The sequence below is a fragment of the Polypterus senegalus genome, chromosome 4, assembly GCF_016835505.1.
Source record: "Polypterus senegalus isolate Bchr_013 chromosome 4, ASM1683550v1, whole genome shotgun sequence".
NCBI lineage: Eukaryota > Metazoa > Chordata > Cladistia > Polypteriformes > Polypteridae > Polypterus > Polypterus senegalus.
The window spans coordinates 154,645,794-154,660,221 of record NC_053157.1 but is presented as its reverse complement, the minus strand read 5'-3'; the positions used below and the strand labels follow the sequence as shown (position 1 = coordinate 154,660,221).

At 35.8% G+C, this 14,428-nt stretch overlaps 1 protein-coding gene across 2 annotated transcripts in view; it reads right to left on the bottom strand.

Annotated features, from left to right (window-relative positions):
• The window catches only part of cpeb2 (cytoplasmic polyadenylation element binding protein 2), a 126,267-nt gene that overhangs the window by 59,486 nt on the left and 52,353 nt on the right, over nt 1-14,428 (bottom strand). For both annotated transcript variants that reach the window (XM_039751507.1, XM_039751508.1), the window contains exon 3: nt 5,408-5,498. In XM_039751507.1, the coding sequence (XP_039607441.1) occupies nt 5,408-5,498 (91 nt within the window). The remainder of the gene's footprint in view (nt 1-5,407; nt 5,499-14,428) is intronic.

Genomic DNA, 14,428 nt, shown 5'->3' with positions numbered 1-14,428 from the left:
ACTTTAGTAAGTATTCAGATGAGCAACAACAAATACAGGGTAAATAATGTCAGCTCTACACAGACACACCTGCAGAGATCAGAAGTGAGCTCTTAAGATAGGAGCCACAGGGAATCGGCTCTTACTACCAACTCACATTTAGATAATTCTATAAACTGAGAAGTAGTCCAGCCAGAGGGGTTAGGCTGGATTTTGTCTCCATCTTATAGAAAGCAGCTTTTGCATTTATGCACCAATGTGTCAAAATATTTTTTTTCATTTGGGATTTTATTTTTCTGGGTAATAGCAAGTGACTCATTCTAGCTTGGTTTTCTGTTAATTAAGAAGCAGGTGGCTTTCCACTAGGGCTATTTGTCCTACCATTGGCTAACACACATTTATCACCTCCCACTGACTGTTTATACGCAAGCTCTTTACAACAATTTTGCAGACATCAGCTTTATAAATTAGGTCTGATCTGAATGAATGACTTGTATAGTAGATATAGGTGCTAACTGCACCCCCATTTTTTATTGCTTTTTTTTTTTTTTTTTTTTAGGTGTATGAAAATTACCCCAGCTCCTAAATTAGTGCTATGTTGATGATTAAAACAAAGCAAAATGGCAAAAAAAAGTTCATGTCCTACTTTCAAGTGAGCCAGACTGAACTTCTTCCTACTTGGAAATGTGACACTGGTGTGTATCTTACGTGAATCAACATAAAAAATACTGAAAAGTTTGTGGTTAAACACATGAGTGTGAAATAATTAAATAAGCCATTTAACATTCAGTACTGTGGGAAAAGTGGGCTCTTAAAAGAGAAGTATGATCAAATATGCTGTAGAGCTCAATTAAATTCTCACAAGGAATTTCACTTCCTCACCTAAGGCTGAGTGCATCATTGTTTCTTTAAAAGTCAACTGTTATCCATCGTTATTCCAAGGGATGATCATCTGTATTCTTAACTTTCAGAAAAATAATGTTTGCTTGGGACAGTGCTAGTGTTTCCATTTTACCTAATGAGCCAGTCAATTTACACTTCAAAGTGGGCACAGTAGCAGCAGCTGTGAAACCGTTGTCTGCCTCATAGCTTCTTCCATGCCCAGAAGCAACTTCACGGCATGAATAACTTACCACAATCACTCCAGAGAGCTCGAAAATATAGGACTCCAAGTAAAGCCAAATAAGCTTTTCACAGATGTTTTAGTTCCAATATTAATATTTTTAAGCTTAACATTTCTGCTGTTTGATCCAAATTAAAACTCTGGACCAGGGCATAAGTAGCCCATCAGTGCACAGTAGGTATGGGATGAAGCTAACTATAAATAAGCTAGCATATAGTATAAATATATCAAATCAGCCAGAGCAGAAAGAGGTTAGTCTATACATTTTTACCCAAGTGTCACAGTTCTTTAAATAGACTTTGTGTTTCTAGAAGCAGGAATATATAAATATGAAACTGAGAGGCCAGGAATTGACGGATAGATGCCAACTAACATGTTCTAAGGAATTTTATAAGCCAGGACTGTTATGTAATTTTTGTAAAATTCCATTTTCTGCCTAAGTTAGATCCCCATCAATTGGTGAGTAACCTGGAGTGGAAGCCGGAGGTAGTTTACACTGGTTAGATACCAACTCAATGCATGAGAAACACAAACACTTCTCTGCTGGAACCAGTTTAATAATACCAGTAAACCCAAACAACCTTTGGACTTTGGATGAAACTAAGGCATCAGGAATAATTCCTAAAATGTACTCACTTGTTTTTGGTCCCCCGTAAATTTTCCTCAGGTGACTAAAATTTTAATGATCATTATATGAAAAGAGGCAGCGATACATATTTCCAGAGGTGGTATTGAGATGGCAGTGGTAAATACTGGTGCCTACCAGATCCTGTGTCTTGGGTTCAAATCCTGTGCCTAGCTGTTGTCTGTGAACAGTTTACACATTCTTCTTGGATCTGTGGGTTTTCTTCTGGGAATCTCCATACCCATGCAAAGCAAGTTAATAAAAGTAACTGATTGTGTGAGAGAGCCATACCAATTCATTGGCAACCTGTCCAGGGTTGTTTCCAACCTTTTCCCTAGTGCTGCAGGGATAGACCTCATCCCCTAACAACAATGAACTAGATTAAGTGAACTTCAGAATGTTATGTTTTGTTATGTTACATAAAGTATCTGTATAAAGTGTTAGCACAGAAGATATAGCTCATGTGCTTTGGGTTAAGCAATAAGCCAGCATTGGGGTTTAAACAAAGATTTGAAACAACACATTCAGCTTCTTATCTACATTGGGCATGCCTGGGTATCCTAATATAGTTCTACAAAATATACTTTTCCCACCAGTGTGAGAGAGAGAAAAAGAAGAAGGGAGGTAGGAAAGAGAAAAAGAGGTATGTGTTTGTTTTTGTACGGGTCTGTGTTTAGCATGCATGGTCATGAGCTGGCTCCTTTCACTCCACCCTAACCTAGTTGTTTTAAATGAATTCAGGCCATTTGTACTGGGTCATGAAAGAAAACTCTAGATGTGAGCAGACAAGGGGAGGTTGACTTCTGATTGAGCAAGCAGATAATGCCTGTACCAAAACTGTCCTGTCCCCCTTTTGAACATTACTATACAACAGGCAGCTTGATCTCACCAGTCTTTGAGCTTCTGACACCAATATAACTCATCCAGTTCATCTATACTTCCCAGAACTTTTGCATTGTTTTGTGTGTTACGGTATTTAAAAAGAAAACTAGATACAGTTCTTAGTTAACGGCTCAGTTTTTATTTGTAATGCCAAAAGAACATGCCAACTTGTCTAAGCTAAATGGAAAGGAACAAGAATGTTCTCCTTTAATTATATGATGTTCTAAATGTATTACACAAAATACGAGTTGCAGTTGTTAACAGGGGATACAATTTGAAGGGAAAAAAATCATTATCAATTTTTATTTGCTAGATTCCAGCCTTGGTGAACGCCAGAAAAGCTAAACTTAGTAACCAGTTCATTTGGTGGGACTACAGTCAAACCAAAATACACTGTATAAATGAAACACCAAGGCTAAACATATTTCATTTTCAGGAGTTAAATGCATCTGGATTCATCTAATATCATTTAGCAAATTGTGCATGTGTGTGTGTGTGTGTGAACCACAGCCTACAATTACACTGGTGTTACAGGTTGAAACTGACTACATCAGAAAATCTATTAACAGAAAAAAAGGTATGAAAGCTCTTTCTAAACCATGCGGGCCTGGCTAGAATATTTGCCAGTCTTTTGCTTGATCAAAATATGCAGTCAATCACTGTACTCTGCATTATTGTTTACACTGTATAAACCTAACACTTTTAAAGAAAGTACATTTTCAATGAGGTGCCTTGTTTCATGGCACTAAATACACTGTATTTAAATGAACAACAAATGATGATCCAAACTAATTGGGGCCAAGATTGGTTCAGTTAATAAAATAGTTCAGATAAAATTATTAATTTCAGCTGTATTTTGACATATGAAGGATTATAAAAGATATTTGCACACATTTATATATATACAACATACAATAATAATAAAAATAATAATAATAATAATAACTAGTGACTGGGAGCCCGATCGAATCGGGCTACAAATCTACGTTTGTGAAATTTATACTTTCTCTGCAAAGAATTCTTTGCTTTTTTTAAGTCCTTGAAATGATTTTGTTATCAATGCACTGATTTATGGTTAAAATACAGCTTTTCGGCCAATGTAATGAAGAGCTTCCTCTTTAAACGGGGCTGCAAGACGTGAACTCAGCTCTTCGGCGCACCTTATTTGATTTTTTCCGGCAAACAAATTTTCAAAACAAACCGTATTTTACGACTCTAATCAGAGTCGGAGTAATAATTATGTTGGCCAGTTTAGATCTGAGATCGGCTAAAATTGAAACAATGGTCGTTGTTAATACCCAGCCGTCATTACTCAGTTTGCCAATAGATGTCAGAAGGATGGATGCCAAAACCAACTGCCCAAAGACAGATTTCGACGTACCAAGCAAATGGCGATACATTCTAAATTACTTATGGATATGGAGCAGTCGAAAGGTTTAAGTCAGTCAACGATGTTAGTCCTGGAAAGTACGCCCCACCAAACCAACCAAACTTACTGTTATATACTCGAACCAACACCGACTTACTATACTTGGCCGTCCAGTGGCATCACTGAAGCACTCGAACATTCTTAGCCAATCATGCAATACTGCGTCCGCTTTTGCCACGTTATCCTCTAACTACAGAGGCAGAGTCCCATTGCATGGTTGTAACTCGTATTGAGTCGAGGTATTTACGCGAACACCATTCATACGGGGTATTGATGCGAATACCATACATATGGATAGTATCAAATTATATATAAGGATAATAATAGTAATAATAATAATAATAATAATATGTTTAGGAATGTTTATTTTGTAAAATACTCGATGTAAACTTTTTCTTTGAACTATGTGAGGTTTTCTTTTATTTGCAAGGAAGTTTGTTGTTTAATAGCAGTAACTCCACAGAGTTTCATTCAGACTATCACTTGAATGATATCGCTTTAGCTTCTAAGTATTGTCACATACCATTTCATCTGCAGACTTTTTCTCCATATAGCAAGCATAAGGAAATTTATTCTGGTGCAGCCATAAAGCACTTTTGAGGTGGGCTTCTTCTCTGTCAAAATTCATCAGCCTGGGTGAATGTCCATGGGCGAGCCTCTGGAAATAATCTCATTTGGATCAGCTTATGTAGGAAAGTGAATGCAAATGGTGATACCTCTGAGCTGAAATGAATGGTACGAGGTGGAACTACAGGCATGAATGTTCAGGCAGGCAGTGCATGAGGCTAGATGACATCACTTGGAACCACATGGAAGGCACTGTGAAAGACTGAGCGCCATTGGAGAGCCGGGCTGCACAATAACCCTTAGAGAGCAATATTGCTTGCTTTTCATCCCAAGCAACTTTAAAAACTACCTAATGATTATTTTAGAATTGACATGTAAAATGAATTTTTGAGGTACTATATAAATTGCATTTATCTTGGAATAAATGATCCAAAACAATGCATTAACTGGCAAGAAGAAAAACTTCAGCATAATAACCAATGCACTAGAAGTAGATATTGTATTTTTTTTTTTTTTTTTGCAAGGGCGGTGGTAGTTCTACTGTAAATTATGCAAATTATGTATCCAAAACATTATTAAGGGTTAAAACAAATGAACATTAAAATCAATAATGATTTGATTACTGTCTACACAAACACACAAATATATAGCAGAAAAAGGAAAGGTCACTGACAACGTAATAAAACAAGTATTTAAAAATACAACTATTTCCATATCTGTATATTATACTTCAACATATTTGTCTATTGAATATGTCAGAGCAGCTTATAGGTGGTGGAAAGAAATTTATATAGATCCTTACCTTTCAAGGGATCATGCTCAGCTCTCATTATATCAATCAGGGAGTTTTCAAGGGAGTGCATGTTCAAGCTATCATACATTCGAGTGCGATCCTGTGAAGAAATTAGGGAGGTGGGGTGGAGGGTTAAAGAAATAAAATGCAAAATTTAAAACTGAATCAATACAACAGAGGTGCTAATAGAATAAACTGCAGCTTCAAAAAAGGTGTGTCATTCTTGTAAGTATTAAAGATCCAAAGCAAAATGAGTACTATTGTATTTGCTATGGGTGTGGTTAAGGTGGGTATATGCACTAATCCTTAGAATTCTGGCATTTACAACACTCAAATTGTTGAGCAATCACATATTATTCTCAAATGATACTCCTAGCAAAAACAGAGCTTCCAATATGAATCCCAACCACACCCAGGAAAATATAAATGAGTGATAGTTCCCACAATAAACAGTGAGAACCTAATATGTCTTTATATTTCAGCACTCATGCAGCTAAACATATACAAAATTACAGAGACAACATGCTTATATAGTGCAATTATACCTGCAGTGAGACAAAAACAAATTGACCAATGTACACCTTTTCTTTTCTATAGACTTTTGTGTTTATTTTTAAATGGTACAAACCTTGACTCAGTGGGAAACATGCTATTATAAAGGACTGGAAATTGCTCAGTTAGGCACAAATTACATTAATTGAGGAGTCTTTAAATAGAAATGCTTACACTAAGAAGAAAATCCTCCCATTTAAAAATCAAGTATTAACCTTATCTTCTACGTAGGAAGGGTCACACTGAGTGAACAACAGACTCTTACATTTGACTGAATTGGCCATTTTCAACATTCTGCTATGCAAAGCATAATAATAATGTGTCTGAGAATAAATATACCTAATTCACCTCCCACAAGCAAAGTAGTCAATATGCTAACTTTATAAAACACCTAAAACTAATTTTCCCTTCACTTGTAGAATAATTCCAATCTAACCAATTATCAGATTCAGCGCAATACAAACAACCAAATAATTTCAATGCTTTCAATACTTTAAAATCTATACTGATGTTGTTACTTGTTATTACAAACACTATAGACAAACATGGGTTAATAGTTTATGCAGCATAATACACAACGGAACATATAAAACATTTTGAAGCTCCTTTTCACCCAACTATACTAGAATAATATATAAAATTCGACTTTGCAAAGGTGACAGAGGGCAGGCAATATCTCAAAAATTCTTTCATGGGCAAGACAAGCATAATTTTCTGTGTATAGAGATAGCACTACTGCTTCACAGCAACTGCTACTTTTCCATTTAGCATCCTATATGCAGTGGAGTCACAGAACACAGCTGGTGTGGTTGGCCTTCTCTGTACATAATATAGCAGTGAGAAACTGAATCTCATTTGATTTGTATTCTACACTTTTTATCACAGAGGTCAACATCATATTAGTCATGTTTACTGTTTCCAAGCATTAAACTGATTTTTTTTTTGGTAGGTGCATCAACCCCTAGGGGATTCACTTTCTAAACCTATGTCATATAGCTCAGCATCTCCCATCCTATATCTGCATTTGCTGTAACACGTCTGTTATCTGCTTGTCACACTTTGCCTATATCTATTGTCAGAGTAGAGTGCCAGCCCTCAGCTCAGCAGGACCCAGAGAAATGTGGCACTTTTAAATGTAGATACACTGCCAATGGTCATACTGATCGTATGTTTACAGTCTTGCTATAGTTTGTTAAAAATAACTTGAAGTGTTCAATGCAGTGAGAATTTAAGCTTTAACACCTTTAACCAATATGAATGTCAAATGAACACTAAGAAGAAGCATATTAAATTGTTGTGGAGTGAGGGTGTAGACCCACAGCTTCAAAGTTTTATTGACTGCTTCTTAAAAAAGGATTATGGTAAAGGCATGGATTCACCTAGGGCCAAGAGATAGCAGAAGCTTTAGAAGTTATTTTTCTTCCATTTCTAATCCATAAACCAAGTAACTAATCATGGAACCTCAACAAGAGTGTATTAAATGGAATTGACCACAGGCTCTTAGAAGGCAGTGCTTAATATATTAAAGGTGGGAAGCACAGCAGACAGATAAACAATACACTGTGAAGGCTACACTAGGAGTGTCTCTAATACATGGAAACATAAGCAACAGGCCAGTTGACTTCAGGGTTGATTTAGGCCCACATAAGATATTTAGGTCATTGTATTTATTAGTCTATAACTTAACATGTATGATCAGTAAATAGAAGAGGTTAACACATTTTTTTTTATAAACTTTGCTAATCTTGCTAGTCTCTAAATAAATAAACCAAAGTTTATTTACTGGTTTCTTTATTTGTGCAGCAAAAAGAAACATTGCAGGCAATAAAATTAGGACAATGTATCAAAAAAACACCCTTAATTTTTCAATACTGCACTTACTGTAGAATTATGAGGACACAGTTATTCACCAATTCAAACCCATTACTAATTTGATTTGATATACTTTATTAATCCCAAAGAACTAGGGTGTTGTACTGAGTTAGCCATCCCAGAGGAGAAATAGTCTTTTTTTCCCACATGACCTTTGGAGGTCAAATATTCCACACACCTTTAATAAAAATATATATTATTTATTTATTTATTTAGTGTAGACACCTAACATGAATGTTTGCCACAGATTATGCCTTCAAATATTGTTTCATATATACTGTACACATATACATATATACATAGACATACACACACATATACATACATATTATATACATATACAGTATATACATAAACACAGAAATACAGATATGCACCCCAAACCACAGTATATGTAAGGAAAGTAAAAATAATACTTCATAAACCTGAAATCAGGCAGAAGTGAAGTACAAAAAAAAAATCTTTTGATATGCAGTTATGTTACTCTTAGGATAGTATTACAACATAAGATAGGATATAAAAAGGAAATAACATTTCTAGAATCATCTCTAACATCATTCTTTTTATTTGCCCAAAAGAGGCAGCCAAAACATTAGCTGCTTTCATTTAAACTTCTACTTCACCTTGCAAGGTACAATGCACGTAACTAAATGTACATGAGATTCTTGCAAGACATGCCTTACTTACAACCAAATAAGAGCACGGGCAGCAACACACTCAGTCGTGTCTTAGCTTTGAGCACACACAGATCCTGAGCTCTCAGCGCATATAAAGTGTATAAGGACAATATGGTACAAATGAAACGTAGACGACTAAGCGAAGAAAAGAGCAGGGTGGAGGAAAGAGACTCAAAAGCTTTGGAGAGACAAAAAAGAAAAAGAATAATCTAGGTGCAAATTCAGAAAATAAGGAAAGTAATTATCAGCCCAGAAGAAGTGGAATCGGAAAAAAAAGCACGTCCAATCGGGCTCAGAATTAAAAGACAGCGAGAAAAAGACAAAGTAGAACTTCTTAAAGATTTTCACAAACATTGGCGATAAAAACATGCAGAGCAGGTTAAAGATTATGAAAGCAGTGGACTTCGAAAGGCTAAAAAAAAAAAACCAAAAACAGCGTGATACAAATGTGGAAGAAGGGTAAAGAACATGAAAGTAGGAAAATTAGAAAGTATTAAAAAAAGAAAGTAAAGATTGCAGTAGCGCAAACAAAAGGAAATTATTACTCGAAAAGGGGAAAATAATCACCACGGACCAGGTGTCATTAAAAAAAAAGCAGGATATAGAGAGGTCAGAAATAGAGTAGAGTAGAGTAGAAAACAAAGTAAAACGTCATAAAGAGGTAAAAAACAAGGGGGCTAAACACATGCAGAGCCGGTTAGAGATAATGAAAACTGGAATTCAAAAGACTCAAAAAAAAAAAACGGTGCGAAACACATGCAGAGCAAGATACAGAATATTAAAGCAGAAAAAAATGAAAGTGCCAAAAAAAACAAAGTAAAGATTGCATTAGCGCAAATAAAGAGAAATTATTACTTGGAGAAATAACGAAAAGGCGAATAGAGATCGAATATATGGACATAGGTGATATGTCAGAAGTATGTAAATATTGTAAGGCTTTGAAGGTTACGTCAAGAGAATTTCAAAAACGGAGTTTACCTCACATGCATTTATTGGTTACTTTGCAAAAAAAAATTATTAACTGCTGATGATGTAGATCATTTTGTCTGTGCTGAAATTCCAAACAGAGAAACCTATCCTGAATTATGGTACAAAGTCATTAAACACATGTCTCACTGACCTCATTAAAAAGATTCAGCACATTGGGACTCGAAAGATTCCAAATATTGTTTTTATAGAAGTTCTGAAATAAAAGTGAAACTAATGAAATAGCAACAATTAAAAAAAAATCTTAAAAAGTTGTATCCGCAAAAACAAAAACTGGGGTTGGCGAGTGAAGCAAGCAGGGGTCGAGGGCCCCTAGTTTTTAAAAAAAAAAACTAGAGTGCAGGAAAACAAAGCTGAGTTAAAGAGAAGTTAAAATAATTCTTAAAGCCTGAAAAACACTTAAAAAATGTTGCTTCATTGCATGCTGCTGCAATGAAGTAAACTTATTCTGAATTTTTACAGTATTTAATTAAAATGTCCACCTAAAAGAGAATTATCTAGTTTCATTAAGCTTACAGCTATTCAATGTGCTTCAATCATCTTAAAATGCAAGAAAGAAATGATCATTTATGCAATGCATCAGGTTTAATTATAATACGGTGTGAGACAGCACGCAAAGACTGGCATCATGATTGGAGTAGTACTGGGATCCTTACCCAGCAGGGATAACAGCATGGAAGGATCGGGGAAAATAATGCATTCGGGGCATTTTCTTGCCCAATATGCCAGGTTGCAGCCTTCCTGTTTTAAGTTTCCATTTTTGAACACCAACAGGGTATGCTGGGTCTTGTAGTCCCAGGAAGCAACCCTGCTTGATCCGTGGGGACCTCCAAGGGGAGCCAAAAGGATGCACAAACTCCCCAATTTCAGGAATTTCCGAATGGTCCAAAAGTGCTTCCATCAGGCTAAACCTTAGCACCGGAAGTACTCCCGTGTCCCATATAAAAGGAACCATTTGACCTCAGTCAGGCGAGCCAGAGTCGGGAGAAAGAAGACAAAGACTGCTTAAAACAGTGGAGGATTGAAAGAAAGAGAGACAGAAGAGATACAGAGAATTGCTGAGTATTGTGAGTTGTGGTGTGGAAAACTTTTACTGTGAAGAGTTTTGCACAATAAAAACCTTTTTACCATACACCAGAACTTGGATCTGTGCTGCTGTGCTGTGTGTTTGGGGAGCTGCAGCACCCCCTGGTGACCACAATTGTTAGGAAGACAGGATTTTTAGTTCTGTTATTGTGGATGGCCGAGCAACAAAGCCCTACAGTACATTCTTCAGCTATTCAAAAATATATCAAATGAGTAGCAGGGAAAAAAAAACACTTTGTCCTTTCTCCCTCTCTAAAGATCTGTGAAGCCTCGATTAAACCTAGATTTAAAGAAGCTATGTTCACAGTTGGCAGGCTTTCGTTTTCCTGAAGTGGAAACTCAATTGAAAAGAACAAAATCTTTTCAGACATCCAGGCACCGTGTTGACTGCTTTTACCAAACACAAAGAGATAAGAAAAATTGCTGAATAAAAGAAAAAAAAAGTCTGAATTGCATTTACCAATTTAGTATATGGAGAATAATTTAAAAGGGTGTTTATTTAAGTTGCTTTGAGTTGGCAATACAGAGACAGCATACTGACAGCCTTGCTTTAAATGTGTTTTGGAATGACTAAACGCATGCACCTATCTAGTGATCTCTTTTCTTACATCAAAACAACTCTTGATAAAAATGATGTCAGAACTGCAGATTTTAAACAAAAGAGGATGCAGATACCTACACGATTTAGACCTGCCTTATCAAAGAAAAACACAACCTACTCAACTGATATTGCATAGACAGGAAGGACGTGTCAAGGTGAACTGTCAAACACAGCACAGCTATGTTTCTGAGCTTTTTTCTTTAAACCATTTGTATACTGATGCTTACAATGGCACATAACAAAAAGCTTTATTAAAGGAAGAAATAAAATCAACCGATATATTGTTCTTTAGAGTAAGGTCTTCATCAATTTCTTAAACTCTTTTAATATTATTATACATACTCACAATTGCTGCGCAGGGGTGACATGGAAAGCACGGTCATCAAGCTGACATTTGCCAGTTGCATTTCTTCTATGAAGAATGTGATTGTTCTCCCTATGATTGCACAGTTAGTTTTCTCCTCTACGATTTCCCATCACCTCCCACAGTCTAAACATATGTCATATGGCTTATTGGTAGACTAAAATGGCACTGTATTATAATGCCATATAATCTGTGCAGAGACAGGTCCAGCCAGTAACTCTCCCTGCACTTGTTCTTAACTGAACAGGCAATGGCTGCCCAAAATACAGTAACAGATTGAGCAACAACAAAAACAGCAGTGCTGGATGGGATATATTTTGTCACAATATTGCTTTGGAAGAACAAAATGATATATTTTACCTTTTTCTGAGATATTACAACCGCTACTGTATACAGTACATATATCACAAGTTTATATATTCAATAAAATTAAAAACAGCAAGATGAAAGAGAAAATGTAAACAAAAATGGTCATGGGGAAGAACAGAGAAGATTACTAAGCAGTTAAATACCTGTTGAAATGACTAGCATCTTATAATAATGAATGGCTTAAAAAATAAGGGCAGCTAATAGTTGATTTAATTTTAAGTGTCAAATGATATCATTACTACAATGTTATCACTTCAGATTTCTCCAAATAAACAAAATGAGAAAGAGCACTTTATCATGTTAGGATGTTAATTAAGCAATCTACTACTTCATCAAAAAACTATTAAAGAATAAGAATTTATGGCAATCCGGACACTGCTGGCTTTGCCATACAGGTGAACATGGTAGTCCAGCAAGACAGAAGGCATTTACAAAACACATAAATTACTGTGAAAAAACTGGAATAATTCTGACAAAACCAATTCCATAGTTCAAATATCTTGGGTAAAGAAAGCTGGACAAGCATCAGATAAACTGAATGACATCTGATGTTTATTTAATAGAGGCTCAAAAGACATCAGAAGAAAAAGACAAGCAAAGATATATCCTTGAAGTGTAAGGAGCTTCAAAACATCCTGGAAATTAAAATAGACATACCCCTTTAAGGACAATGCAGTAAGACACTGGAAAGGTAAGTATGGTCTTATGACCCAGGCAGCAGGGTATAATGAGCACTTTCAAATGGCTGAGCCAAAAAATATCTATCAGTAAATTGAAATCAAACTTCCAAAAAAATCTCTCATGATACTAAAAACTAAAAATAGAATTTTATTGAGCAGAGTCAACCACATTTTGAGAAAACAGCAAATGAGGAGGGGACACAGCCTGCTGTGCTCCTACTATCAATTTATATATAAATATACATTTAACGTGGAACACAAAGTGGTTAAGTGATTTCTCAGGGTCACACAGATTCAGAAGTAGAAATTCACCCAACAACCTTAAGGTGTAACATTCACTCCTGTAGCCACTAATCTACACAACCTATTAGGACCTACTGCAATCACAAAACAACAGATTTAGTGGTCTTGTAATGCAGAATTTTAAACTTTTAACCTCAATTTAAAGATTCAAATGTAGTGGAGCCCAGGCATAGATTATAATCCAGCAGGCCTGTGAAAGTATTATGTCATGACCTTGCTTCTCAGCAATAAAGGGCTGGTGAAATGAAATCTGAGAAGGTAAATTTTAGAGGATAAACAACTGGAGTCTCCTAAAGACCACAAAGGCAAATTTATCCACAAGATAATGACCCAAAACACTATGCTAAAAAAGCACTTCAATGTCTTAACAACAAAGAAATTCAATTCCTTGACTCTAATAAAATCAAAATTCCTGCATATGAATCATTTACACACAAACATGACAATATATGTTTGTATAAACATAACATGACATTCTCAAAATCACTTGGTCTAATTCAAGGCTGTGGGGACTGGAACCTATTCCACAAGGACTAGGTGCAAAGCAGGAAACAACCATGGATGTGGGCCAGGTTCATTACAGGAGTCTTTAATGCACAAAACCACACTCACATGGGTGCAATTCAGAGCAGCAACTGGAACTGGAGACCCTAGAGTAAAGTGACAAGGTGCAGTATTTAAACCCAGAACTCTGGATTCGACAGACATTTATGTAGCACTGCTTTATTTTGTACTAATCTTTAACTGGTAAAATGGAAATTTGCCTTACACAGGCGTATGAATGCAGAGATGTTGATGTGTTTCTGGATTTAAGTCAGAAACATTGTGACTCACAATCATAACCTGCAATAAGAAAAGAAACAAAACTAACAAGACTGCTAATATGTGCAAGGAAAGTCAGGCTTGTGCCTTTAGGGGTGTTTGCTCATACAGCTACATGGTCAGAAAGAGGGCAACGCCCCATCCAAAAAAATTAAGCACACATAACAAAGCCCACAAAAATGAAGTACACATGAACAAAAAGGAAAGCTTGGTTTTGTTTTGTTTTTTTAAAGACAGCACAACAATGTAGGTACATTATATATCTGGGCATTTCTCTTTTTTTCTTCTCCCCAGAGTATGCCGAGCTTTCAAAACATTTCTGGCTGAAAAGCAAAAGATAAACATCTATTGAGAAAGTTTAATTAAGCAGACTTCCTTTAAGCCAGTGAGTCATTAAATGTTATTATTTTCTGTTTTTCATTCTTTATAACATTCAAATTTTACGCAATTCCTCATACTTATGAAATTCTCCATATTTCCAGATTTTTGGAAGCTTCACTTTCCATGTAGTCTCTAAATAAAGCAGTACACTCCATTGCTACTTCCCAGAAAACTATCATTTTCAATCCAACTAAAAGTGACATGTAAATTTGGAAGCAGTGAAGTTACAAAAGCTGTATGCTCCTGACTGACTGAGAAGAAATTATTGGCTATTTGCAGACAAACTAAGGAACAATGGCTCAATCTAGTGGCCCTGAGGTACAAAAAATCCAAGGT